Source organism: Recurvomyces mirabilis (assembly GCF_035927965.1).
Source record: "Recurvomyces mirabilis strain CCFEE 5264 chromosome Unknown scaffold_15, whole genome shotgun sequence".
NCBI lineage: Eukaryota > Fungi > Ascomycota > Dothideomycetes > Mycosphaerellales > Teratosphaeriaceae > Recurvomyces > Recurvomyces mirabilis.
Window position 1 is genome coordinate 483,823 of NW_027041949.1, and position 26,632 is coordinate 510,454.

Genomic DNA, 26,632 nt, shown 5'->3' on the forward strand with positions numbered 1-26,632 from the left:
CAGCCAATAGTTGGGTATCATACAGATCGTGAATAAATCATAGAATGTTAGAATCATGTCGAGTATTTCGCAGCGACAATGTTTGCCTGCACCGAATTCTCGGTGTCGTCTGATGGGTAGCCGGTGGTCATGACACCCTCGTAGAAGGTACCCTGCAACATCGTAAGCATACTCTCCAATTGATTTGCGCTGAGGATGAGCTTACCTGAGCACCATCACTGTTATCACCACCGATACCGAGAATAATAGCACCCTGCTTCTTCATAGGGTTGTAGCCCGATGGTCTGGGCCCGCTGAAGAAAGTGTTAAGACTACCAGACTGGGCATTGCCGCCACGAAGAGCCCAATGATTGTTCGAGTTGCCCTTCAAGACCCCAGTGAAGAAGCGGTTGGTGATTGTCGGATCGTTCGTGTTTTGCGTGGCGCTGTTGGTGGAGAAGACGCCATTCTCCAAATCGGCAAGAAGCCATGGTCCACTACCTGCGCCGCTGCCGTAGCCGGGCTCGTTGCCAAAGTATATGGCTTCCTGTAGGGAAAAGTCAGAATCCGAGGGACGGCTAATATATGGATTTACACTAACCATAGCGGCAGCACCATCATCATTGTTGTCAGTTTCGGCGTTACCGTAGTCGAAGCAACCTAGAGTGACAGTTAGGACCTATCAATGCCTCACAAGCGGGTCTACATCTTTGCTTTACTAACATTTGTTATTGTAGTGAGTGCCATCGAGCACGGCGTAGATGCCTTCCGCCGAGTTACCAGTCGCCACACCGTTCGTCCGATCGTTGCGGTATCCAACTCCTGGGGTTACGTATATACCATATGCCTTCTGTCCGTTCAAGCTAACTGGTGCACCAGTAGCACTGGCCAGGTTGTCATAGCCGCCGGATGCTGGGCCCTGGGCGGCACCACCAGGTGGAGCTTGCGTAAGGTCGTTGCCATGACCAGATTGGTCGTAAATTCTGGTGATGAGGCAAGTGGTACCCGAGCAAAATCGGTCTTGGGCACTACCGTCGGCAACACCACCAGTCCAGCGCGGACGAATGTCGGTGGTTTGGCCATCTGAGGCTCGCTTCACCTGGTAGAGACCCTTCGAATAGCTGCCAAACAGGGCACGAGTAGAGCTGTGCGCAGCTACGCAAGGTGTACCGCCATTGGCATAGATGTCACAAGGGCCAGAGTTAGATCGAGCAAATGGGTTGGCGGCAGCAAGAGATGCAAGACCGAAGGCCAGAGGAAGGGATGATCTTGAAGGCATGGCTGGAGGATATGAAGATAGCTGTACAGATCGCCTGGTGCGGAAGAGATGGAAATATGTTGGTAACGAAAGTCCTTGCAGCAGGAGGCAAGCACTTTACCTTTATACAATGTCGATCTCGTACACCCCAGCCGTACATCGCATCTCCGTGCTGTGCATGAGGATGATCGCTGGGAGGTGGCTAAGCATAGCGAGAGTCAGAATACCAGTCTGTGTACAGATATGGCGCGTCGGGATAGTGGACGTGTAGAAAGTGACGTCGATATAAATCCGTCCGCCAACACGTTAGGATGAGGATCTGCGGCGTAAATACTGGATGCGTGATATGCGCTGTAGGACTTCAGCCGTCACGCGGTTAGGATCGCCAGAGGATTTCTGTTGTCAGCCAATGCGTTATACGGCATCCCTGGGAATGTGCGCGATGGTTTTGGGGGGAGCTGTAGATCTATGGGGATCGTGTGGAGTAAGAGACTAAAGAGGCGACCTGCTGATCCAGAACAATTAGCAGCCGCTGGAGAGGTGGCAGAGTACGGCAACACAACGGGCGTTGCTTGGGCGTCTGCTGCTGGATGTGCTGGGATGTCTCTGTCGTATGATCTTCGGGCCAAAGCCGTGCCAGCCTGCGGGAGATTAGTGTCTTGACCACGACCCAAACACCAGCACAAGTACTTTACTCTTCATCTCCACGGTGACGTGTTCAGCGGCATCAGGGGCCACAGGAAACTTCAGCCCATGCTTAACCTTGGTTGCTTATTATTGTAAGCAAACATCGGTTTAGGAACCATCTGAGCCGCTTCGTCCGGTGCCGGCGGGTGTCTTAGCAACGGGATGACGATGTGCGGTCTGCTGTTTGTCCAGTGTCATCACTCGCCAGGACCATGAGACCGCTCGTTAGCAGGTATGATGTGGGTCGAAGCGTGAGAGCTACTGACGTTAGCCTGCTGAGCAGAGGAGGAGTAGTGCACGTTCACGATGCCGACAGGGTAGGAGTCGTCCGTGTGATCAGCTTGCTTATTTTGGAGGCGTGCTGCGCCGGAATTCCGCTTCTGGCTTTTGCGGGGTGAAAGCTTATCTGTGTGGAGCCGATCGAAGGCATTGCTTGGCGGGGTTAGGACAGACGTCGATCATCATTATGAGGTTAGACATTACAACTAATGGTATGCAGTATACTCCCTTGCGTACGGCTCGCGGCAACATTCGCAACTATATTGCTCGGCACAACCCGCACAGATGCTTTTGCGATGGTGACATCCCACGGCTTGGCAGTGGATTGAGATGGAAGCAACATGGCAATAATAGCAGAATCCTGCCGAACCGCGCCCTGAGCTCAAATGCGAGAACGACATGACTAAGAAAGTATAGGAAACACACGGGTAAAGTCATGAGCGCGAACGTACGCCAAGGGCTCTACTCCCTCGCGACAGTCTTTTGTCCAGCGTGCATCTTTCACCGCCACCTCAACGGCAGAGTCCTCCACTATCCGTATCAGCAGGCCGCTTGTCATGCTCAAATGACCAGCGATACCTGGAGACTTCATCATTATGTCTACAAGACATTGACAAGGGTACAAATATTGGCCAAGGCTATGAACATACTCTCGTCATGCGGCCGCAAGGACATCTTGGAAGCAGCCAACATCTGACCATGACATGACTAGCATGTCTCATCCACGCCTTGGCATCTTCCTTCTCGCAGGGCCCGCAACATCAGGTGCTGGCTTACGCTTACGAGATCCTACCACCGCCCATACAGTCGTAGCGCCATCGCCTTCCACTTCCAGATACTCTTCACCAGGCTCAGCACCGTCCGCTTCGCCACGAGAGTCGTCAGTCTTGCTTCCGACAGTCCTCTTGCCAAGAATTGTCTTTTTGGCAGCAGTTTTACCTGCGCTCTTTCCTCCCGTCTTACCAGCCAGGGCTTTCTTCCCTTCCTTGACGTCATCTACCATCTGCTGACTCCCTCCTCTCACATACCCGTCTAGGTGGCGTTTGCAGCACCTGTGCAGACAACTGGCCTTCTGCTTGCATCGACATCTGCATTCTTGCACTGCGGGGTGCTGGGCAGGAGGGACAATTGCGTCCGCTTCCTCCGCGCTAGGCTCAGCTGATACCGATTCGCGCGGTCCAGTAGGTGGTGGGCGTGTGTTTTTGAGCTTCAAAACAGCCTTCTTAGGCACAGCAACTGTACTTGTTGCACCAGCTCCCGCGCCCGCGGGCCTCTGGGAACCCGGACGGGTGGTCGTTGGAACAGCGTCCTGGCCGATAGGAGGCGGCACTGCCGCCCCGCCAGATCCCGCAGTGCCTTTCCTTCGCCCATCGCCCGTCGAAGCCGCTCCATCGGGCCTTGCAGTTCTTCTCCTCCGCCCATCGCCGGTGGAGGACCTGTAGGTGGACTTCTTGTAGTAGTAGCAGGCCGTTCACGAGTGTTCCCAGGCCCAGTAAGCGGCTGCACAGTAGCCGACGGCTGTGGTCGTGGCCTTCTCTGTGGTCGTAAGGCTTTTATACCTGGACCAGGAACCCCTCCCGGTGGCTGATCGTGATCACCACCATCATGATCGAACCGCAACGGCGGCACACGCGGCAAGTCACGCCGACCACCAGCTGCCTTGGGCTTAGGTGCATCGTCCAAAGGAGCGCCGAGTCTGGCCCACTTCCACGTCTCGCCTGTCTTCATGAACGCCTTGATCGAGTTCGCCGAGTCCGGTTTAAAGGCCGGATCATCCTCACCGCGGCCTAGTAAATTGCGTAATACTGGATTGGCGTCATAATGCAGTCGGATGGTGCGCAAGACGTCTTCGAAGTCGGGGCGCTGAGCGGAGTTGTACGAAAGACATATCTGGATGAGTCCACGAAGGTAGACGCTATAGCGAGTCATCGACAGGTCTCTGGATTGTGGCACGTCGAGCCTATCAGGATCGTAGTCGTTGAGGGGCTCAGTCGTCTCCCATTTAGCACGATGGTCGCCGACTTCTTGCTCGATGAGGCTCCACATTAGATTTCCCACACCCCAGACATTGGTCTTGGAGTCCATTGCCAGCATACTATCGTCCTTTCCAGCGAGGTGCTGCTCGGGTGGTTTGTTGAACGGAGTACCGCAGCATTTCTGGTTCTTCAGGCCGTGAGGGCCGTTGGCTGGGGTCCAGCATAGGCCGAAGTCACCCATCTTGGGCAATGGGTACCCACGGAAGCGGTCTGAGGTATTGGCTCCGACGAACATATTGGGGGTCTTCAAGTCGAGATGGAGTATGGTGGTGAAGTCTGATACTGGGTTGGGCTCCAGTTCGCCTTTGTCCAGGAGGAGTCCGGCTGTGGCTAAGGATTCCTGGTGGTTCCATTCTTAGCATCGGTGCAAACTGACATCAGGATTTCACGAGTGCTGATTATCGACAGGATTGAAACCAGGCGGAGACTCACTACCGCGAAGTCAGCATCAGCTCCATCAGTACGCATACGACAACCAAAAGACTCACCAAAAACATGCCACAAAAAACGGTTCCGGCAGGAACCCCCTCTTAGCAAGCTTAGCCTCTCTATCTCTATGAAACTCCCTCCACTTCGCCTCATCCCACGCCGTCTCCCCCTTACCCAGATACGTAGCTCGATCATACCAACAGCTCCACTGCTCCAAATCCCCATGCTCGCAAGACTCAAGATACATCAACGTCCTCCTCTCCTCCTCCACCAGCCTGAAAGAACTTATCGAGACAATATTCTCGCCCCCGATGCGGGAGCGGAGTGCATACATCGCCACGATCTCGTTAGGAAGAAGGCGAGTCGGGTCGCGCGGGTCCTCGGACCAACTGAGCTCGTGGTCTTCCCACCATGTCATATAATCCGAATGTGGCAAGGGTGGGGCGCGGGAGTCCTTGATTATAAGACGGTCTGTGATCGCCCCAGCCCCACTACCCTGGATCTATAGATCCGCTGCGCCAAAATTGCCTGCGCCGACTCGCCATCCACCGACCCATGTGCCTGCATCAGAGCCTAGTAGAACTCGGCAGCTAGCGTCCCAGGTCGCCTCACTATGCCGATCAATCGCCTGTCTCCAGCTCCTCAGCTTCTGCCTCAACGCCGCGAGCTCCTCCTCAGCCCATTGCAGACTCGACGCCAGATCCTCGTACGCAGATACCAAGTCCTGCAAAGTAGCAACAACATTCCCCATCTCGATCCTCATGAGCTTCGTCTCAGCCCTAGCCTCTCTAAACACTCCGAGGCGGGTCTGCAAGACTTCCATTTCCTGAGGTTGGCTGTCATCGTACCTCCACCCCTTGGCCTCTGAGCCAAGTAATCGCGGTTCCTGCACTAGTGCAGCATCACCCCGATCAATGGCGGCTTGCGCAGTCGTTACGGCGCCTAGGTATTTCCTGTACTGTGCAGCGAGCAGAGTTTTGTCTTCTTCTTTCAGACCGTCCCATACGAGGCTCAGACGCTGGTCTTCGGCGTCTTGGTCGAAGGGCTGTTGTGCGATCTCCGCTCGGGCTCGACGGACCTTGAGTTCGATGGAGAGGAAGAGGTTGCGGTCGCGGGTCGGTTGGTCTGTTTGGCGCTGTTTTGGTGGCATTTTGGTGGCGGTGTGACGTGCCCTTGGTCTTACCTGTGCCTCGGAGGTAAAGTCGCCTGCCTGTGAACCAGATTTAGGGCGCCTGATGGCCCAGGATCAGATGGTGATTGTTTGCTCCCAAAGATAAAGAAAACGAAGCGGGAAGCAGGTCGTGCTCTACACAATGCAGACAGAGGATGTCGGGATGTATGGTATGGACTGACGTTTGAGGCTGGATGGCTGATCTAGTCCTTGCTACATACCGTGCCGCGACGTAGGGAATCGGCGTTTGTAATAGTGGCAGGCAAGTTTCAAGCCTACGTCCCGTGACAATACTGTATACTTGCCTGCTATGAGTAAAATGTCACGGAAAATGATGTCGCACCATCGTACACACGCTTGGAACAAAATCTCGCATCTCAGCTGAGTTGGGATGGCAAGTGACATACCCTCCGCCTCGATGGGACGAGTACAAAGCTGTTACCGGTATTTCTCCACCACACACATGACATGTCCAGCAATCTCATCGCTTCCGCTGCCGAACCTTGAATCTTGTACCCTTCTTGTTCACGCCACCGACCGTCCCATTCATCCTTGCGCGCTGCGCCTCGACTTCTCGTAACGCGATAGTGAGCTGTTCTTCACGATCTCGTAGCGCTTCGACTTGTCTCCGTCGGGTCTTGATATCATGTCGTTTCCGCCGTCGCTTGTTCAGTTCTGCTTTGCTCAAACCTGCGGCATCTTCCTCGGAAGAAGAAACTTCGTCGGCCATGACGGGTGCATCCAATCCCTGAAGCTCAGCCAGATCGTCCAGGTCAAGCGCATCGTCTCCATCAACCACGTCTGATAGAGGTACAGCCGCACCTCCCTCCTCCCCATCATCGTCACTAAACACATCCCTTTTCCCACCAGGCACAGAACCAACCCCCATCTCCTCCTGCACCACAACCCCCCTCTCCAACCTCTCCCTCAACCTCCGCGAACTCTGCACCGCCGTCCTCAAATACCCCTCGTCCTGCGTCTTCATCAACTTGACCGTCTCGAGCCCCAGACTCCGCCCAGCGCCACCACTACTTCCCTCGCCCCTCCTCGCCCTCTTCACCCCTCCGACCGTCTCCCCACTCATCATCCCGAAATAGAACTCATCCTCATTTCTTTCGCTCGCCTTCGCCTGCAGAGCTTTCAATTTCCGCTTTTTGGTGTTGTGGTCGGCGGCGCGGAGGGAGTAGTCGCGGTGTTTTTCTAGGAGTCCCCATTTTTTGCGTTCCTGCGGTTGGTCGCGTTCTTTGTGGTTGCGGCGTTGGACCGCATTGCGCATTGACGACATGATGGCGTTGGTTTGGTTGGTATATTGGGATTTTCATGTGACTTTGAAGTTCGACTTTCTTTCGTGATGGGAGCGGCAGAATTATGTGCCAAGATTTTCGGGCGGTGTACTGGTTCTTCTGCTTCCGGCTGCTACCACCTCTACCTACTTCCTCCTCCTCCCCTCCATCACGACAATCATGCTGTAGGCGACTACGGCACAACAACACCCTCCTCAACAATAGTATGCCCCGCTTGGCCGAAAGCCTCAATACTCGGCTCGTGAATATCCATTCCCATCTCATGCACAAACAGGGCCGCCAGGACCGCCGTCACCATCAACGCCAGAAGCCATGCTCTCATTGTCGTCGACATCCATCGGAGCAGGACGTAGAGCGAGATGGCTAGTATGATGGCATTGCTGTGCTCGATGATGAAAGTACCGAGTGCTTCGATGCCGTCGATGAGGTATGCTGTTGTGGTTGTCGTAGTGGAGTTGTGGTGTAGTATGTTATTGCATGGACAGGGTATGCCGTGCAGAGAGTGGATTTCCATGATGGCTTGTGTGTGCTTGTTGGCTGCGTGCGGTGGTGATATGTCGCATACTGACTTCTTTGTTCTTTTTCGCTGACATGCGGTACCGCTAGCTATCGTCCGCCTGCAGCTGGAATTTGCGCTCAACACATAGCCTTGGCCATCCATATCATGAGACTTGGCAAGACTCGATCGCAAGGATACACACCAGCTAAGTATATTACGTGCCATACATTTCCTACTGTGCATACACGTGCTTTGATTAGCCACCCATCGCCTGCCGATAACTCTTCTACCTTTTCCGGCGTCTCTTCTTTGTTTATCTGAGCACTGTCTACTGTCATCTTTGCACCAGGCTCTGGCAAAGATGGGGCGTCCACCCAACATACATGTATCAAGCTACAATAGCTGGCCAATATGGACGCCCTCATGATGGCGACGCTATCGCAACAACAACAAGACTACAACCTTAACTGGTGGATTCGCTTCGAGCTATGGATACACGGGCAGGTGCATCGCAACGCACCACCTCTCAACGAGGACACAGAAAGAAAGCGCCTTACCCAGGCCTGGACTCGCATGGGCCCTGCCTTCCGCAATGAAATAGGTCCTGCTTTCAATGCCTGGAACAACCATTTCCAACGGAGCCGAGCAGTCCTAGAAAGCGGCAAGGCAAGACTAGCAGAGCCTCCACACCTCCAGAGCAGCAACACAGATGGTTGGCGATATCCCGAAGACTTCACCGATACAGCGGCCGCTAGAGTCCGGCTCAATGACGTGATGACTACCCAGGTGGCCGAGCAACAGTTATTGGTGCTGACTCAAGCGTGGCAAAGGTGTTGGCGAAGGGTGCGGATCAGGCTGTTCTGGCGACTAGCGTTGGTTGGGTACAAGGTCGGATCGATCGTCATCAGAAAACTACGACTGCCAGACGAGCACGGATCGCGAGACATCAGGAAGCTATTAGGAGGATGGTACGAACCACCCTACACTTCGACGATACTTGGATAGGTGGGTGGAGGCTGGGGAAGGGAGGATGGGGTGGTGCGGACTTGTGGGTCAGGCAGAGTGGTACTGGTATTGTTGCTGATGTACGTATGCGTGCCTGCGTACAACCTTTCCGACTAGAAATGATCACTGGTCATGGCTAACGACAGCGAACAGCGCATCGTACTCAAGACTTCCCAGAGCCCAGACTACGACGATCCCGACACAGGCGTTGTCAACTGGTAGGACGGCAGGGAATAAGCCGATTTCTGGTGCCCCAACCCTCGAGACCCGGGTCGTATCTTACCCGATGAGATTGTGGCAATGTACTCCCTTCGCAACAGGATAGGTTCAGAGGGGGTGGTGCATATCCGCAGCTTTAAGCTCGTGCCGCTGGAACGCAGGATGTTGCTTTATCTTGAGTATTGTCCGTATGGCGACCTCAGCCAGTTCACGGGATGGTATGATAAGCAGACCGATGGGTTCGATACGGACGATGTTTGGGTATGGCACGGTTTCCATGAGCGAAGACCACAGCTCTGGGAAGATGATCGGAAGGAGAAGGGGTGGTTGCCCGAGCCGTTTTTGTGTCATGTTCTTGGTATGTCTCGTCTCACAAATACCTTCCGTGCTTTTATAATTAATGTTCATGCTGATATCGTGAGTAGAGAGTCCTGCCAAAACGGGAGTTATGCTCGACAAAGATGAACTTACGCCGTATCCAATCTCCAAGTTCGACGGTATCCTCCATGTAGACATCAAGACACAGAATATCTTCCTCGGGATTAACACTACGGGCACCTTCGTCGGATATTCGTACCCCAAGCTCGGCGACTTCGGCTTGTGTATCATGCCCTCCCGCCTCAGCAGGACGATAGCCCAAGGGCCCCGGAAACAGAAATTCAGGGGTTCACGCTTCCACATGCCGCCGGAACAAAGCCGGATGCAATTCGACGACGGAGGTGAGCCGCGGATGATGGACAGCAAGACTAATGTCTGGACCGTAGGCAACATCCTATGGTGCCTCATCGAGTGGGATGAAGGCGATCATAGGGTCGATTGGGTCTATGACTATCCCCGGGGATTTTATGATGAGGTGGAAGTTCGCGAGCCTACACTTCGTGCTGCGGCGGTGTCGCATTATAGTGCGGGGCTCATTCAGACGATAGAGTCGGCGCTGCGGTATGATCCGCTGGATCGTCCCACGTTTGAGGAATTGTTGCGGGAAGTGAGCGAGAGGATGAGGTGTACGGGTGTGGTTAGGGCGGTGAGGGATCTGGGAAAGGAGCATGGAGGTTGGAGGAATGGGCCGTACTCGCTAGATAAATCTAAGGGGCAGACGCGGGATTTTGGTTTGGGGGTTGATCTGGGTGGGAAGGAGTTACCGAGAATTTTTGGTGAGGATGATGAGGATGTCGTGGTGGCGCCGAGGATACCGCCGCCGTCTGCAGCGATTGGTACAGGGATTCGTGGTGATGACAATGAGGAGGAGGGATGGTTTGGCGGTACGCCATCGAGCGGTATTAGGCCTGCCACACAACCTCGACCGACTCCTTCGCCATTAAGCTCTCACACATCACCGGGAGGGGCTCCGCTACTACGAGCGTCGCCGCCAGCACGAGAAACTCCGCCCGGGCGAGGCTCTCCGTCAGCACAAGAGCCTCCACCAGCGCGAGGCTCTCCGCTAGCACGAGGTCCTTCGCCAGCGCGGGGTTCATCGCTAGCGCGAGAGTCGCCCCCAGCACGAGAGTCTCCGCCAACACGAAGAGACGAGTGCAGATGTCGATGTCGGCGCAAAGAATTCTGTAAACACAAGTGCTGCAAGCGTCACCTCGGTGCTTATGACGGAGGGAACTCACAGCAGCTGATAGATGCTGCTCACGATGGCAGGGAGGCGCAGAAGACGGCGCAGGCGCTGCAGAAGGAAGCGCAGAGGGAGGTGCAGAGGCAGGTGGACGACGATAATGATGTTGGTGCTGGTTTACGGCAGGGTAGCAAGAGGAAGAGGAAGGGTAGTGGGGGGAAGGGTGATCGAGAGGGTGGGGAAGAGAAGCGGAGAAGGAGATGATTTGGGGGACTGAATGCTCCATGGGAATGGCTACTTGCGGCTCAATCCATCAACTATCACCATTTGCGAACTATTCTCTCTGTTCACGTAATTGCTACACCATGCGGATCACTTCCGGGCTTCCCGAGGAGCTTTTGATCACGGCCGTATGACTCTGCTCGGATTACCCATCATTGTACGAGACATCATCCACGACTTGGCCAGAGGCTGGAACCATGATGTTTGCTGCTCGATTCTCCTTTGTCCTGTCTTCGTTTCAACCTGTTCCGGCAGCTTCCTTTGTTCATATATGGCAGTCTGCCACAGCGATAGAGCTCTTGGAATTTGTTCGATAGAGCCAAATTTAACCACAGCTGAAGCATTCATAGCACTCTAATCAAGGTGCATACTCGACTTACGCCATGACTCTGCCCCAGGTAAGCAAGCTCAACGTCGAGGTGGCAGAAGCTCCCAGAGACGCCCGCAAAAGCGCACAGAAGGCCTTGGCAGGGGATCCAAAGCTCACTGGGAACGAAGGCGCGGATCATCGCTACGTTGGACCCTGGCGCGATGATAAATCCGGGAGAGGTATCACATCATGCTTTTGTACGAGCGGGCGTTGAGAGATGCCATAGCGGTGGTGCAGAACCATGTTGGTAGGATCTTGTGCGGCGAGTATGATGATCCGGAGGATGAAATTAATATTGAGGCGCTCATGGGTGAGCAGCAGGATCAAGAGGAGCAGCTGCAGGATGTATTGGGCCATCAGGAGGGTTTCTTCATTTTGCAGCGGGATCAGGGTGGGTTGGGTCGTGAAATGGCGAAGGTCGATGCTAGGGCTGGAGTCTGCCTTGCCATGGTACGGGAACGCGCGAGGGTTGCTTTGAGAGAGGATTCGAAGGTGATGGAGGGTGGAGGATGGAAGTGATAGGTTTCGTTATTATCCGGCTAGACAGTGGGATGAGGAAGATCTATACGGGAGCATACGGCTCTTGGTTGAGTTTGGGAAGGTGTTGCAAACAGCTATCGATACAGCTGGTCCGCATGCCGCTCGCAGCGGGCCAGCAGGTGGAAGACTCCTGCCAGATGGCTACAACGAGTTCATCGCTAGAGAAGATGCCGAAGCGCAATACTTGCTGCTGGCTGAGCGTGACGCCCACCAAGCCGAGCTCGATGACCTGATGGCCAAGACACGAAAGCACCAGGAGGCGTTTTGGCTGGTGCAGCGATACCATCTCGGGCTGAGCGACGGCTGGGTTGGTAGTTGGGAGCTTGGATCTGGCGCTTATGGGTCCGCACATAAGTGGGTCAAGGTGAATCCTTACAATGTCATCGTAAACGTGAGTTCCTGCCCTGATCCTGGAGAAGTTGATGTGGAGAGAAGCTGACGATCAAGTCATAGCGTATCGTGATCAAAGACGCTAAGAACAACAGTAACGGCTCGAAATGGTGGAATCGACCGGAGACCTACTGGAGCCGGGATCCCAAAGATGCTACTGGCAAGCAATTCTTGCCGAATGGAGTCCTGGCCATGTATCGACTCCGCAGCCGCACTGGCAGCGACAGCATAGCCCGTATCCGCAGTCATCGGCTTTTCCCACGCGAGGAGCGTATGCTGATGTATCTAGAATACGCGCCCTTCGGCGACTTGAGCCAATTCGTGCAGTGGTACCAGAAGCAGCTCAAAGTACTGTGGCCGACGCCCGACATCTTACGCGAATGGCAGAAGGAGCGACCGGATCGTGAGAAAGGAAATGAACGACCATGGCTACCTGAAGCCTTCCTCTGGTCTGTTTTCGAATCATTTGCGCATGCTTCTTTGTTGATGGCGACGGGCGACATTCATCCTAACCCTGTGTCAGATTGGACGCCGATCCATCACCTTCACATGAAGCTGGCCAATGTCTTTCTGGGTGTGCCTTTGGATAGTAGGTATCGCAGATACCCGTCAGCTAAACTAGGCGACTTTGGACTGTGCTGGCTTCCGAAGACCCAGACCGAGGGTCTACCGCTGGAACAGAAGTGGCGCGGGAGTGCATGGAATGGAACTCCAGAGGGATTCCAAGTATAGCAAGGTAGTGGGAGGGCGGAGCAAGAGGTCTGTTCCAGCACTAATGTGTGGGGTGTTGGGACTGTGATGTATGGTCTTGTGGAACTGTAGGAAGGAGATAGGGGGCTGCATTAGGAGTGGCGGCCTGAGAACGATGTGAAAACTGATTATCAAAGGCGAGCGCAGCGGTATCATCAAGTTGAGAGGCTAGATGTTCCTAATTTTCCGGCCCGGAGCGAAAAGCATTATTCTTCGACGTTATTGAAGCTGATTACGGACTGTCTGCAGTACCGGCCGCGCAGTCGGCCGACTCCTCAAGCTCTTCTCGATCGTGTAAGGCGTAATCTAATCAGTGGCCCGGGCGTGCGGGTTGTGAGGGAGATCCGACATCTGCCGGCCGACGATGCGGCTTTTGGATACGGTCCTCATGCGGTGTGGAGCCATCTCTCTCTTTCGCAAGACAAGCATGCGTTGTGATCGCGACTCCCTGCCTCGCCACATCCGGAAGGCATAATCGATCCAAGGACGCGCAAAGGGGATGGCCTGTACCGGCCTCCACTGATTCCGCCGTTGCCGAAGTATGATGTTCCCGATCGCGTTGTTGTCGGCTTTGTTCACATTGTGCGTGCCACGCTCCTGTTGCGGCTGCACTCTTTGTTTGCTCTGCATAATTTTCGACTTCGCACCCATGGCCATCTAAATTGATCGAGAGATTTGGCGCCTACCTGCCAGAATCGACGAAACATCTCGTTGACAGTCAAAAAGGGCTTGTCGTTGGCAGAAGCTATCACGATGGACGATATAGCCCATGTAGCATGGTTAGAGTTGGAAATCATGGTCTGTAAGAGAAAGTTGCCGACTGGCCAAATCGAAGATCCAGATGCTGTCCGTAGGCAACTCACTGCCTGTTGGACGGACATGGTTTCCTTCCGCGGTTCAAGGACGAGATATATGGGCTAGCTAGCACATTCCTCGGCTATCAGGATGTCATCGATACTGCGCACCGTGAGGTCGAAGCGGAGCTCAATAAGGATCCACGGATCAGCTTAGACCCAAACGGTGGATTCCGGTTTCCTGATACAGCTAGTTTCGAAGAGGACCCAATGGTACAACAACGAATCGCAGCTCTACAGGAGGAACGTGAACAGATAGATGAGGCTCTTCGACCAACAGACGACGATGAGGATGGCACGACCCAAGACCCACCTATCGGTGCTTTGCTGAGAGTGATGGAATATACTGCAGGTCCTGCTGGAGAATTTGCGCTTCTGACAAGCAGGCAGTGGCTGCAAGACGAGTTGCTGCGGTACGGACGGCGGAGGGAGGAGATCAATGCTGAGCTCAGGCGGCAGCAGTGTGCTGTGCTGGACTTACAAAGGAGGAATCGTGCTCTTGGTGTGGACTGGGTTGGCGGGTGGGAACTGGGAATAGGTTCCTATGGCTTGGCACAGGCGTGGGTGAAGCGGGATGATCAGGATCGTATTGTTGATGTGAGTTCGGACTTTGTGGTAGTGGCATTCTTCCATACGGCCTTCACCTCACTAACGCATCCTGTGTTGTTGAACAGCGTGTGGTTATCAAAGACTCGAATAGCAGGGGGGAAAAAGACCGGTGGAACGACGGCTGGGGCATAGATCCACGTGACCCTCAAGGCCGTGACACTCTTCCCAACGAGATCTTGGCTATGTATGGCCTTCGCGGTCGACAAGGTGCGGATACCATTGTTCACATACGTAATGCCCGTCTATTGTTGGAACAGCAAAGGATGTTGTTATACCTCGAGTACTGTCCGTACGTCTATGTGTACCGGTGGGCCGATTGGTACATCGAATCGACTGCCAAAATGAACACCTTGAAAGCTTTACAGCCATTCCACGCAAGTCGTGAGCATATAGAACATCGATGGCTTCCAGAGGCTTTTCTATGGTCGATCTTCGAATCCCTTGCCATCTCTGCACTTCTGCTCGAGCATGACGAGCTAGGCGCAAATCCTATGCAGGCCTGGAATCCGATATATCATCTCGACTACAAGGCTTCCAAAATACTGCTCGGAGTGCCTTCAAAGGAGAGATACAAAGGCTACCCTCTTGCGAAGCTGACGGACTTTGGCCTATGCTGGATACCAGACCGACACACAGTTTTGCAGCCGGATGAACAGGTGGGTACAAGAGGTACACCATACAATGCCGCTCCGGAGCAAATCGAACACATTTACGACCAAGAATTACACAGACGCCTCATTAATGCAAAAGTCAACGTCTGGGGTGTCGGCATCGTAATATGGAGCCTCATCGAACACGAGGAAGGCGACCATCGTTTAGCCTTCGACAACAGGTGTCAGCCGGTGCAGGACTACGATGAAGGTGTCTGGGAACCGCAATTTCGTGGGCCGGCCCAGGGGCAGTATTCGAAGGTCTTGCTTGACATGATCTCTGCAACCACTCACTACTTGCCCGAAGACCGATTGAGTGCCCGCGAGCTTCTACGGCAGATCAAAAGGAACACCGGTGGCTCGGATGGACATGATCATGCGGGAGGTATGCGAAATGTAGCAAAAGACAGCGACAAGTGGCAGGCGCCAGATAGGGACATGAGCAGTTTCCTACGCAAGGATGCGTTTGCAATCAAAGGTAAAGTGCCGTCGGGAGCCGTCGCGGGCGACCCAGTGCCGGAAGGTATGGACAAGGAGAGCTTCAGGATACCATCGCCTTGGGGCGGAGGAGTGCAAGTGGAGGATGAGATAGTCGGTGGAGGAGCGTGGCCAGGATATCGGGCTCCAGTCCCAATACAGATCCCCCCAGCGTCTCTAGCGTCTCCAGCGCCCCTAGCGCCTCCAGCACCTCCAGCACCTCCAGCACCCCTAGCGCCTCCAACACCCGTCCGTGTGCCGAGAAGTTGCGCTCATGACCCCCTGATCCACGACAAGATCTATTGCTGGCACGCCTGCTGCAAGCGCAACCTTCCGGATTATGTTAGACGTGGTTCCGCTGCTCTGGTAAAGAGAGGCTAGAGACTATCGGAGGCGTCACTCGAAGCAGGCTGCACGAGAGAGGGATGCACGCATGGCTGCTGTAAGGGCTGCTGGACCTCCTGCTGCGCCTGTCATAGTAGCTGCGAATCCAGTACGGCGAAATCCAGAAAGACGGGCACGGCGGTAGAGAGTGCGGCAACCATATGCACGTCCGAGGTGAATATTCTCTGTAGAGGTCTGGTGTATATGTGCTCTGCCCGTGCGATGTGCTTGAACGGTTGGGTGATTACTATATTCAGCACCCTGAGTTGCTGTAAATCTTGATCGGTGTCCACTGTCCAGTCAAAGCAATGGATGTTATGATAAAGTCTTTGTTCGTCCTGTGCTTCGTGAGCCCACTTCCGGCTTCGGTCTTTGTTGTACACTCGACATGCTGACCTGAAGCATACCAATCCGAGCCGACGACCGATAGAGTGATATTGTAGACACCTGTTGTAGCTCGAAAGCCACCATCAAGCATGCCTATGTCAGCTCTCGACCCGTTCGGCGACCGGGCCAACGACTTCCGAGCCAGACTTCCAGAAGCCGTTCTAGCACTCGTTGCCTCGCGAGACAATAGCAATGGCGATCTGGACAACATGCCTGTGCTCTCGGGCTCTTGGGACACTGGCTTCAGCTACCCAGACGATTGGCAAGACGAAGGAGTATTGCTGAAGAAGCTTCACCTGTTGACGTCGCTACGCCGGGCGCTAGAAGATGCTCAAAACGCTGGCACAGACCTCCTGGAGACGCTGCAGTCTAGACCAGTCGGTGGAGATACGCAAGCATGGGTCGATGGGTTAGAGTGGATCCAGGATCAGCTAGATGAAATCGAACAGTACCAAAATCAGGCCAGAGGGGAGGCCACTGCCGTGCAGGAAGCGACGTGGCGATTGCGACGGAACAAGCTCGGACTAGGCGAGGCTTGGGTAGGAGGTTGGACACTCGGTGAAGGTGCCTTCGGTACGGCAACTGGTTGGTACAAGCGTAATGACCAGGATACAATAATCGATGTAAGTTGACGCAGTAGCCCGCGGACCTCTAGAAGTCTCCGAGCTAACAAATTGATCTGCAGCGTATTATAGTCAAAGAGAGCTCCGATAAACATTACGGCACAGGAACTCCGGATAGGACGTACAGCTGGAGCGACGATCCTCGTGATTCCACCAGTAGGACCAGCTTGCCGAACGAGATTGCGGCGATGTATAGCCTGCGAGATCACCACGCCTCAGAGAGTGTAGTCGCCATCCGAAATTCTCGTTTGATCAACGCGGAGCGCAGAGCGCGCATTTACATGGAGTATTGTCCTTACGGAGACCTGGGAAAGTTCTCCGAGTGGTATTGGGATACCACGGTGACCCTGAAGACAAAGGAAGCCTGGAAAGATTTCCATGAGCAGAGAGCGGACGTCAAACATAGGTATCTGCCGGAGCCGTTCCTATGGTCTGTGTTCGAGTCGCTCGCCTGGTCGGGACTTATGATGGAGCAAGCAGATAACCCGATCTACCACTTGGACTACAAAACTGCGAACGTGCTGTTGGGTGTAGAGTCGAAGGATCGTTACGTGGGGTACCGTAAGTGTGATGGGTCGAAGTCATTCCTGAGAGATCTAATGGACTCACACTGACGTTTCTCATAGCCATGGCAAAGCTCACGGACTTTGGTCTGTCCTGGATCCCGGATTGCAGCCAGGAGGTCGACCCCTACAGACAGAAGCATGGTTCCGGTACGCCGTTCAATTCTGCGCCCGAGCAGGTTCCTACGATCTATAGCGGAGACACTATGCCTCGTTTGATGGACGCTAGCACTAATGTATGGGGAGCCGGGATAGTGATGTGGAGTCTCATCGAGCACGAAGAAGGTGAGTAAAATCATCCATGGCACCATTCCAGAAATTTACTGACATGGTCTCTAGGAGATCACCGTATAAGCTGGGACCATCGAAATGAAATATCGACTCCGGCCTGCCGTGCGTTTCCGCAAGACTGCGATCCCTCTCCTCTCGAAACGCCGGATTTCCGCGCAGCAGCTCGCAGACAATATTCACAGCCTTTGCTTGATCTGATCGTGCGAGCTGTGTCATATGAACAAGAAGATCGGCCGAGCTTCCAAGAGCTGCTGGATACAATTCGTGACCATACCGAAGGACATCCGGACCAATTTGACCGGGCCAAGGGGATGCGACAAAAGCACTCTGACTCACGTACTTGGTCGGAAGGCAGATATTCAATGTGGGGTTTCCTGCACGAGGACAAGTACGCCCTTTTTGCCAAATTGCCGAATCTTCCAGTTCCTCCCAAGCTTGATGCGAAAGCGTGGAGGACGCCTCCATTTCGACAAGATTCGGTTGAAGACGATGGGGACGATGCAGACGAAGCCCCAGTGGGTGGTGGGCCGTGGCCGGGTCTTCGTAAGAGGGGCAAGAGGGGAAAGAAGAGGGCCCGGAATGATGAGGACGATGCCGATGGTGGAGCGTGATAGAGCGATCAAAGCTGATCCATTGCGAGTTGGCAGAGACTTGTACGTAGCCAGAAGAAGACCTCAGACTTCTTATACTGCTCCAGAGCACCATGCAGTGGCGCTTGTACCCGTCTTCTAATCATTGACAGTACGGTCGCGGCGGAGCTGTCGAAGCACGAATTCCGCTACTGCGTACTGCCCTTCACGTCTGGTAGTAGCTTCAGTGTGTAGAGCACCGATGACGTCTTTTCGCTCGTATTGTAGCTTCAAGTCCTTGCAGAGGCCCTCAAACTTCCCGATCTCCTCGGCTGGTACGACTTCGTCTCTCGTGGCAGGCATAAGTAAGATCGGACAGGGTGCCGTTTTAGAGTGAGCAGACAGCGTCCGGAGAGCGATCTCGCTATCCCAGTGATTCCACAGAAAGGGAGTGAGGTATCTGTATGGTAGCCACTTCTCTGGATACAAGGCCAGCAACATACTCGCGACACTCGTGAATGGAGTCTCCATAATGAGACCAGCCAGATTAGACTTCGTAGAGGGTTTCATAAGCGTTGCAGCAGCTGTGCTAGCCACCCCGGCGCCTATGCTTTGGCCCCAAAGTACAAGCGGTGCATTCGGGAACTGTGTGGCAACCCACTGCAGCATGGCTTGAGCATCCAGCTCCATTCCCTTCTGCGTTGCTCGTCCGGAGGATTTCCAGTAGCCACGATATGACAAAGCCACAAGAGTGCACTGGATCTCTTGCTTTTGAACATGAACAAGCTTGAGGACCTGGGACAAAAGCGGCAATCGCGCTGGCGTCGAGCCGCCGTTGCCTTGGAAGTAACAAATGACCACCTTCTGACTGCTATCTTTGATTTTACTTCCTTCATGCGAGATCTGGCCAACGCACAAGCTGATACGCGTACCGTCAAGGCTTCGCATGCGCTCTTCTCGCCACGATACCGGTCTGCAGACTGCGGCATAGTCTGCTATCTTCTCCGACCTTGCGAAAGGCGGCATGTAAGGCATGTAGATTATGCGGTCCTGGAAGACCACGGTCATGAAGCATTTGTACGCCCATAATCCAAGAAGGAGGCCAGTAAAGACGGCCGGCGGCACGAGGACCGTCGGTATAGCTTCATCCAGGAATATGCGTCTCTGTACTGATGATGTAGCCGTAGGGAGCTGCGGAAGGCGTGTGCGCCATATAGTCAATGGCTTATGGCGTGGCGAGAACTGCCGTGTACTGATCAATGTCGATCGTGTGCGCGCGAGCATACTACTAGGGCACGCCACCGCACGTTGGCGGTGCGACCAGCGAGCCACGGCATATTCCTTCGCACGCCTGCTGGCACTCGTGGCTAGCGATGACGCCAGCTTTGCGTCTGAAGGGTACACGCTGATCGATCAGATCTGTTTTCACTGGTTTGAGTGGTGAAAGTACGGGCTGAGAATAGGGCAAGATATGAACGATGTATTCTGACACCCGCAGTGATACAGTAAGGCCATATATCGTGGCATCTTCTACATGTTACCACCACTCGTTCCTTCCTCATCTGCCGTACCTTACTTCCGTTTGAGCATCAACGAACAACATTTTAATTGCAACGAGGCATCGATCAAAAACTTTCGCGTCTCAGCTACGGCCACCAGTCAACATCATCAAATCACAACAAGACGCACGTAGCTTTCATTCCGCCACCGCGAACAGCTACCTCAGGACCATAGCCATACCCAGATTGATTCAGTCTCAAGGTGGTGGACAATCTCGACGAGCTAAGGATCGAGCTTGTGTTTCTCATACCGCAGCATCCTTGTCATGACCCTCTTTCGTTGAGACAAGCATAATGGAGAGCTGCAGCACGCGCGCATTTCTCCTCCACGGCGTATGAACAAGAACCAACTAGTCAACCAAAAGGAGCTCTGGAATTCTTGGATCGTCATCGAATCGAGCCGCTGTAGGTTTTCCCGACCCTCAGCTCCACGCTCAAGACCTTGAATAGTAACAATCGCTGATTTGTGTGAAAGGGGTCCCCCTGCATATCTTACCCAAGTCTCTTCCTGTGCACATGGGAAGTGTAGCTGAAGTCGTGGCACTGCTTGCATCTACTCTTGACACTACACTAGCTGTTGCATATCAGGATGAGTACCGCGACGTCGAAAGAGCTCCAGGACGAGCAGAGTGCCGGCGTGGTGGCAAACATGAACGCTGAGATGGATGAGATCAAGGCCAAAGCTAAGGCCGCTTACTTGCTCAAACTGAGAGCTTGGCAAGCAGATGCTGATGCGCGGCAACAAGAAAAGGAAGAACGAGAAGAAGCTGCCGCTTTGAGCGCGACAGCTGCAGTGGCGCATCCAGCCCAGCATCAGCCACATATGAGCGACAGTGATCCCATGAGCATTGATGGAGGTTCGCCGACGAGCCTGGCAGCTGAGGAAGACGATGAGGAGGAGGGCGAAGTGACGGAGGAGGTGCTGAGCAGGTGGCAACCAAGGAAGCTGAAGTCTGCGGTGCCAGCAAGTGAAGGATCACGGTCCTCATCGATGAGTGAAGCATCTGGTGCGGACGTGGTCAAACAACGCCAAAGCATTGCAGACACACAGCGCGTGGTTGACAGGGTACAGGCAGGAACAACAGAAAACTCGAGGCCATCACCCGCCACGGCATCAAAAGCAAACACTGAGCAGAGGCCACCTAACAATCCTCTTGCAGTACCCAAGAGCTCCTCTGGAACATCACGGCATGAGGGCCGCGTGCTCGATGAGACCAAGAGAAGCTCGACCTCGTCTTCGCGCGATACTATACCTGCGAAGCGACCCTCATTAGAGGATCTAGCGCGCATCGTAAAGAAGCTCAAGCAAACACCGCAACCTCCACCAAAAGACTCAAATGCTTCAGCGGGTGGTCTGCCTGCCTTGAAGATCAGCAAGAAATCAGGGACAAGCCTGAAGGAGATGTCAAATCGCGTGACGCCAGAAGTGACTACCGAGATTGCGGAGCGCCCACCTGCCTGGTACAAGACGCTGAAGCCCATGACGACGCGCAATCCAGACGAAAGGAATGCTCAGGTACTACTCGAACGGCTGAAGGCAGACGTGAAGAAAGCGAAGACATCGAAAGGCGACATGCAGCAGACCTTCGAGAACATACGTGAAGAGCTACACAAGCTTGCATTCGAGAAGGTATCCGGTCCACTACTTCGCACCTGTCGTGCACTACATGACGTGGACGGTCTGCCCCAGCTGTTTGATGCATCATTCATGGGGAGTATCAAGGTTCCTTGGGACGTTCAGGCAGATGCGGAGGAGCTGTACAACAAGTGGTGCAGGCAGATCTTCGAGACTGATCTCCTGCGTGGTATCATTGCTGGGAAGTCAGCTACGAAGCATCAGGAGAAGTCTGTCGACACGATCGATCCGGCATATGACGGCAAGGTCTCTTCAAAATTTCACGGCAATGGACTTCTCCTGAACGGACAGTGGTGGCCTACTCAGCTCGCAGCAGTCCGCGATGGTGCCCACGGCCATACAATTGCTGGCATATCTGGTACGAGCGGTGAAGGTGGATACTCTTGTATCATGTCAGGAGGGCACGATTACCCCGACGAAGATCATGGCGATTGGGTGAAGTATTGCGGTACTGACAGTACTGACGGATCTGTCACGGAACCTACGCACCGGATGCTTGAGTCAGAGAAAAGTGGCAAGCCCGTCCGCCTCATACGCTCGCACAATCTAAAATCAGACTTCGCGCCGGAAATAGGATTCCGGTACGATGGACTGTACAAGGTTGTTGGGAATGTGAACCTTGATGGGGTAGATTCTACCCGTCAGAGACACCAGTTCAAGCTTGTGCGCCTGCCCGATCAAGACTCAATCCGTGGTAAGGAACCAGGCAAGCGGCCTACTGAGCAGGAGATCAAGGCTCACAAGGAGCACAAGCGCCTTCGTGGTTGATCCGGGATGGTGAGATGCACTAGAGCTAGCTGAGGTCGCATACGTCTCCGACTGCTGGCTCCGATATCCTTGGCGAGATACAAAAGGCTGCTTACAGGAATTTGGATGATCAAGTGGCCTGCTTTCTTGCGTGCCTAATTTTTGGCAGAAGCTGGAGACAACCAGACTGGCAGATCGTGAACAGCTCGCCTGTAACGACCTGATCAAGCACTTTAACAAACCCTTTCACTTCGTCCTCTGTGCCGCATCAGTATCGTATGTCATACGTTACGCAGTTTTGGGCATGACTTACCCGTGTTATAGTGTACCAGACTTACCCTCACTACGCCATCGACCGCATCCAGGCCCATGATGTCGACCACTAGTCTGTTTGAGTACATGGCACCATATCTACAGCCATAGTCACTCTGCTTCTCGATGGCGTCGATCACGTCCTTGCTGCTCCGTCCGGCTACTGTGAAGCTCATGACAGGCACCCTCTTCGCCTTATTCGCAGAAGGCTCGCCCCAGATCTTGAAGACATCTGGCTTGCTCCGCAGGTACTCTAATAAGATCGATTGGAGTCGCTGCTCATGCTCTGCAATGTCATCCCACGACAGGCTGGCAAGATAGTCTACTACTTGCGGTATGCTTGCCGTCAGCTCATAGTTTGCTGCTGCCAACCCCAGCAGGTTCTCCAGAGTGTCCGTCGGCTTGAAGAAATGACCCAGCGTCCGGAGGTGCTTCTGTGCTGCTTTCGAAGCATACAGACTGGCGATGTGCGGGCCATACACCTTGTACCAGCTGAAGGAGTAGAAGTCCACTTCCAGATCTCTCACATCGACTGCTCGGTGTGGCGCGAATGCTACAGCGTCCACGCATAGAAGCGCTCCCGGCACCCCATGGACTGTCTTGGCAATGGCTTTGATATCATTGATCGTCCCAAGCACATTACTCGTGTGTGTGCAAGTGACCAGCTTCGTTTTCTCGGACATCAGACTGCGAAGCTCACCACAGTCGAGCTGAGGGTTCGTCTTGTTCGATGAGCCCCACCACTTCAGCTTGCACTTCTTGTCTTCGGCTAGCTGGACCCAGGAGGCAATGTTGGCTTCATGATCCAGCTTTGAGATTACGATTTCTGAGTCTGGAGTTATGTAGTCGTACAAGGAGAAGGCTAGATTCCGGAAGAGCTGTGTCGTGGATGGTCCGAGAACGACCTCTTCGGGTGAGGCATTGATGTACTTTGCCACTGCCTCACAGCCTTTGCCGAAGAGCTCCGTGGATTCCTGGGATTTCTTGTATGACGCTCCAAGCTGAACATTGTTGTCGAGAAGGTAGTTTGAGATGCTGCCGTATTGTAAGCTACATTGGATCTGGGTGACGGCTAGCAGGATGCTCCTCACGTATCGACCACTTCCTTCAAGATCTGACTACCTCCTGCATTCTCAAAGTATATCTGCTGGTGGGAAAGTGCTGGGAAATGCTTTCGAGCAGATTCAACGTCGAAGGCGGCTGCCATGGCGGTGAAGTATCTTGTTTCGATCCGGAGGATAGTAGTCCGACTCGATCGATCGAATGACACGAAGTTCTCAAGGGATACTAAGGAGTGATGAGAACGGATGAGGACAAACAACAAGAAGGAGAACTGTGTGTGACGATTTCTACCTGCCTAATCAAGCTAGCGCAGATGTTCGTGCTGCAGGGCGTCCTCTTGCCGACATCTGCACTCAGCGGCCAACAACACGCACGACTTTTGTATCCCATCAGTATACAAAGATCATCCAATCTCCTGGCTCAGGTTGTCTACACGCGACGCTTGCTTTTCACAGGCGTCATGCCATCAAAGTTTACCAAACGCTCATGCGCCCGCGCTGCAGCAAGAGCTTTCGGATCATTGTCCTCCACATAATCTCCATACAAGTCCCAAAACTCGCGAAACCCTTTGCTATCGTCGACATACTTGCTGCTCCCATCCCTCACTGCATCTAGAAACGCTGACGTGCCTGCCTCTCTAGTGAGCAACCTCTGCTTACCCCACTTCAGATGGACCGCTGCTTTCAAGATCGTCTTGGTTCGAATGCCTTCTTGTCCGGTGTACTGGCCATCTCTCATTTGCTGGACACGTTGTACATCCGGTGGTGCGGTGCTCGGTCGGCGGCCTTCTCGCGCGAGTGTATGCTTTGCCAATCCACCGCCACCTTTGCGATACGCGACCAAACCAGGAAAGCAGACGATCTGTACAATGGCTTGACTGTCTGCACGGCGGTCTTCGCTTAAGACTGGGTGCCCATGTCCTGCGTCCTGCTTGACGTATGGACTGTGCTCCAACATATCTGTCATGTTGAGACACTCCATCCGAGCTGGTTCGACTTCTTCGTCCTTGAATGTGGGTGGCCAATAGTATACTACATCAGACTGCAGACGTAGGATGCGGCTTATACTAGCAGCAGAGCTGGCTATGTCTTTGAAGTGGATGCGAGTTGGTGCCGCGCTTGTGCCCATTGCAGAGTGATAGAGCGGAGCCACCATCCGTTCCAGATGCATGGCAAGCTTCACGGTGGCGATAGTATAGGTGTCCGATCCTGCATGCTCGGAACTAGCATGTGTCTTTGGGAACTTCCTGCAAATCGATGCGCGATTGTTTGCGCGTCGGAAACCTGCCTGACTATCAGCAATATCGCGCACCATCGCCATAGGACTCAGTGCTTACCATCCTTGTCAACAGCACTCCGTTCATATTCACGCAACTTCCTCTCCTCATCAGGCGAGGCTCCGAACCACAGCACATCGAAACACTGCTCTTTGAGCACTTGGCCAATGACAGCCCATGCTAGCGAGCGCCTGCAACTGTCGTCTTCGAGCATCCTCGACCAGCTCTTCTGATCATCCGGCCCACCAAGCGCGAGACGACCTACATACTGGAGAAAGGGTCTGTTGCCACTCGCGAACAGATCATCAGCGGCATCCTTGCCGTGGGCTTCGAACGATGGCGAGAATTGCTTCAGAAGCTTGTGGATCTTCCATTGCAGCCACTGAAGCTCCTGGCAGATATGCACGTCTCCATACTTGTCTGCCATGTCGAGCTTCGAGCTGTATGACTCGACCATTGGCGGACTATCACCGATCAGCTGCGATGAAGGGTCTGCTTGACTACAGACCAGATCCTCATCGAACGCGCTCTCCTCGGTTGCAGAATCATTGTAGCCTTCCTCCTCAGCACTAAAGACCTCCTCGTCCTCTTTCTGTCGAAGCGCCGAGCGTACTGGACTCCGATGGCGATGATCTGCAATGCTCTGTGTCCGTCCCTGCTCAAGGTTTCGTGGGAACGTCACGTTCTTTGATGGTGAGTTGGCACGTCCACGGGTGCTGGTGGTGGCAAAGGCCTTTCGGCTCGTGCCTGAGGGACGTCGTGTGGAAGGGTCGTGGTCAGCATCGTCGTCGTTTCTGTGCTGGCGCTTCGGAGATGTAGGGTTTGCACCGGGTCCGCTTGACGTGGAGCGTTTTCGAGCCATACCAAAATGCTAGATGTAACAAGTAGAGCATGGACAGAACGTTTGGAGAGAGGACGATAGCATAACACGGCATGTAACGCGGTCTTGTTTGCTCTTTGCCATTGTTGGCTTGGTCTACATTCCTTGGTTCTTGAGAGATATGTGCGTCTTACATTGTTCTCTACACAAACATCATGGTCCATAAAGTCCCTAGCACTTCGAAGATGGTGCTTGGAGGGTCTTCATTGCTGCCGCTTCTCCCTCTAAATGCTGATAGTCGGACTATCGAGCTAAGAGTTCAGCAACCCGACTCCAGCCATCCGTATCGTCGATGCAAGTCCTTCCGTACACTTTCTGCGTGCGATAACAAGCTACAGTCCCAAGCGAAACAAGATTGCAACACCACAATGGCAGCGTGATTACTAGATGATTCGTCGCCTCCACTGCACTTCACCATGGGTACGTAAGTCATTCCGTACCTCGCGTACGTTGCTTCTGCGTCACAGTGCAGCATGGACGTAGCTCTATCTTGTCTTCCATTGCGAGCGAACTCCGTACCATAGATAGGCAACAACATTGATCTAGCTGTGGACATATAATGCTTCTGTCGAATCCGTGTACTCAGAGCAAGTGAGTCTTCTAAATTACGAACTACCAAACCACACTCTACTGCACTTCCTTTTCCACTCCGTCTTCACCTCAAGATAGCCGCAGTCGCCACAATGCCAACCGACGCCAATGGGAACAAGAACTGCAGGAACATGGTTGGTAGGCAAACTAGACATGATCCAGAGCTCACGGGTAAAAGCTTCCCAGGGCGCTCTCGCTGACGCTATGTAACAGATTGCAAAGACTGCGAGAACAGTAGCAACTGTAAGCCCTCATCCACTTCCTACCTATCCGCCTACCACCCCACTGCTCCAACCGTACTCCGTACGGGACCTTGACTGACCAGACAACCCGCGCAGGCGTCGGATCCGCCCGCCTAAAGAACTGCTCAAACATGGTAGACTGCACAGACTGTACGTATCAT

At 53.8% G+C, this 26,632-nt stretch overlaps 12 protein-coding genes across 12 annotated transcripts; 5 read left to right on the top strand and 7 right to left on the bottom strand.

The window, feature by feature from the left end:
• Positions 1–53: 53 nt before the first annotated feature.
• Positions 54–1,258, bottom strand: LTS14_006143 (uncharacterized protein; the record flags this gene model as incomplete). The annotated part of the gene is made up of 4 exons (XM_064838841.1): positions 54–152; positions 206–526; positions 581–639; positions 703–1,258. 4 exons carry the CDS (start codon positions 1,256–1,258, stop codon positions 54–56), a joined length of 1,035 nt encoding a protein of 344 aa, XP_064693666.1.
• Positions 1,259–2,921: 1,663 nt separating this feature from the next.
• LTS14_006144 (uncharacterized protein) lies at positions 2,922–4,736 on the bottom strand (the record flags this gene model as incomplete). Its single annotated transcript, XM_064838842.1, has 3 exons — positions 2,922–3,650; positions 3,710–4,579; positions 4,728–4,736. The coding sequence occupies 3 exons, from the start codon at positions 4,734–4,736 to the stop codon at positions 2,922–2,924; spliced, it is 1,608 nt and encodes a 535-aa protein (XP_064693667.1).
• A 434-nt stretch (positions 4,737–5,170) lies between these two features.
• Positions 5,171–5,818, bottom strand: LTS14_006145 (uncharacterized protein; the record flags this gene model as incomplete). The annotated part of the gene is made up of 2 exons (XM_064838843.1): positions 5,171–5,241; positions 5,281–5,818. The coding sequence occupies 2 exons, from the start codon at positions 5,816–5,818 to the stop codon at positions 5,171–5,173; spliced, it is 609 nt and encodes a 202-aa protein (XP_064693668.1).
• A 502-nt stretch (positions 5,819–6,320) lies between these two features.
• Positions 6,321–7,124, bottom strand: LTS14_006146 (uncharacterized protein; the record flags this gene model as incomplete). The annotated part of the gene is made up of 1 exon (XM_064838844.1): positions 6,321–7,124. The coding sequence occupies one exon, from the start codon at positions 7,122–7,124 to the stop codon at positions 6,321–6,323; it is 804 nt and encodes a 267-aa protein (XP_064693669.1).
• Positions 7,125–8,053: 929 nt separating this feature from the next.
• HIS4_2 (trifunctional histidinol dehydrogenase) lies at positions 8,054–10,691 on the top strand (the record flags this gene model as incomplete). Its single annotated transcript, XM_064838845.1, has 5 exons — positions 8,054–8,413; positions 8,473–8,727; positions 8,801–8,865; positions 8,968–9,224; positions 9,292–10,691. 5 exons carry the CDS (start codon positions 8,054–8,056, stop codon positions 10,689–10,691), a joined length of 2,337 nt encoding a protein of 778 aa, XP_064693670.1.
• Positions 10,692–11,268: 577 nt separating this feature from the next.
• Positions 11,269–12,741, top strand: HIS4_3 (trifunctional histidinol dehydrogenase; the record flags this gene model as incomplete). Its single annotated transcript, XM_064838846.1, has 3 exons — positions 11,269–11,571; positions 11,627–12,010; positions 12,073–12,741. The coding sequence occupies 3 exons, from the start codon at positions 11,269–11,271 to the stop codon at positions 12,739–12,741; spliced, it is 1,356 nt and encodes a 451-aa protein (XP_064693671.1).
• Positions 12,742–13,512: 771 nt separating this feature from the next.
• On the top strand, positions 13,513–15,730 carry HIS4_4 (trifunctional histidinol dehydrogenase; the record flags this gene model as incomplete). The annotated part of the gene is made up of 3 exons (XM_064838847.1): positions 13,513–13,557; positions 13,614–14,210; positions 14,288–15,730. The coding sequence occupies 3 exons, from the start codon at positions 13,513–13,515 to the stop codon at positions 15,728–15,730; spliced, it is 2,085 nt and encodes a 694-aa protein (XP_064693672.1).
• A 479-nt stretch (positions 15,731–16,209) lies between these two features.
• On the top strand, positions 16,210–18,208 carry HIS4_5 (trifunctional histidinol dehydrogenase; the record flags this gene model as incomplete). The annotated part of the gene is made up of 4 exons (XM_064838848.1): positions 16,210–16,743; positions 16,806–17,304; positions 17,370–17,591; positions 17,646–18,208. 4 exons carry the CDS (start codon positions 16,210–16,212, stop codon positions 18,206–18,208), a joined length of 1,818 nt encoding a protein of 605 aa, XP_064693673.1.
• Positions 18,209–18,325: 117 nt separating this feature from the next.
• LTS14_006151 (uncharacterized protein) lies at positions 18,326–19,450 on the bottom strand (the record flags this gene model as incomplete). The annotated part of the gene is made up of 1 exon (XM_064838849.1): positions 18,326–19,450. One exon carries the CDS (start codon positions 19,448–19,450, stop codon positions 18,326–18,328), a length of 1,125 nt encoding a protein of 374 aa, XP_064693674.1.
• An 864-nt stretch (positions 19,451–20,314) lies between these two features.
• LTS14_006152 (uncharacterized protein) lies at positions 20,315–22,129 on the top strand (the record flags this gene model as incomplete). Its single annotated transcript, XM_064838850.1, has 1 exon — positions 20,315–22,129. One exon carries the CDS (start codon positions 20,315–20,317, stop codon positions 22,127–22,129), a length of 1,815 nt encoding a protein of 604 aa, XP_064693675.1.
• Positions 22,130–22,354: 225 nt separating this feature from the next.
• Positions 22,355–23,627, bottom strand: LTS14_006153 (uncharacterized protein; the record flags this gene model as incomplete). Its single annotated transcript, XM_064838851.1, has 3 exons — positions 22,355–22,366; positions 22,447–23,455; positions 23,512–23,627. The coding sequence occupies 3 exons, from the start codon at positions 23,625–23,627 to the stop codon at positions 22,355–22,357; spliced, it is 1,137 nt and encodes a 378-aa protein (XP_064693676.1).
• Positions 23,628–23,911: 284 nt separating this feature from the next.
• LTS14_006154 (uncharacterized protein) lies at positions 23,912–25,620 on the bottom strand (the record flags this gene model as incomplete). The annotated part of the gene is made up of 2 exons (XM_064838852.1): positions 23,912–24,765; positions 24,819–25,620. 2 exons carry the CDS (start codon positions 25,618–25,620, stop codon positions 23,912–23,914), a joined length of 1,656 nt encoding a protein of 551 aa, XP_064693677.1.
• Positions 25,621–26,632: the final 1,012 nt, after the last annotated feature.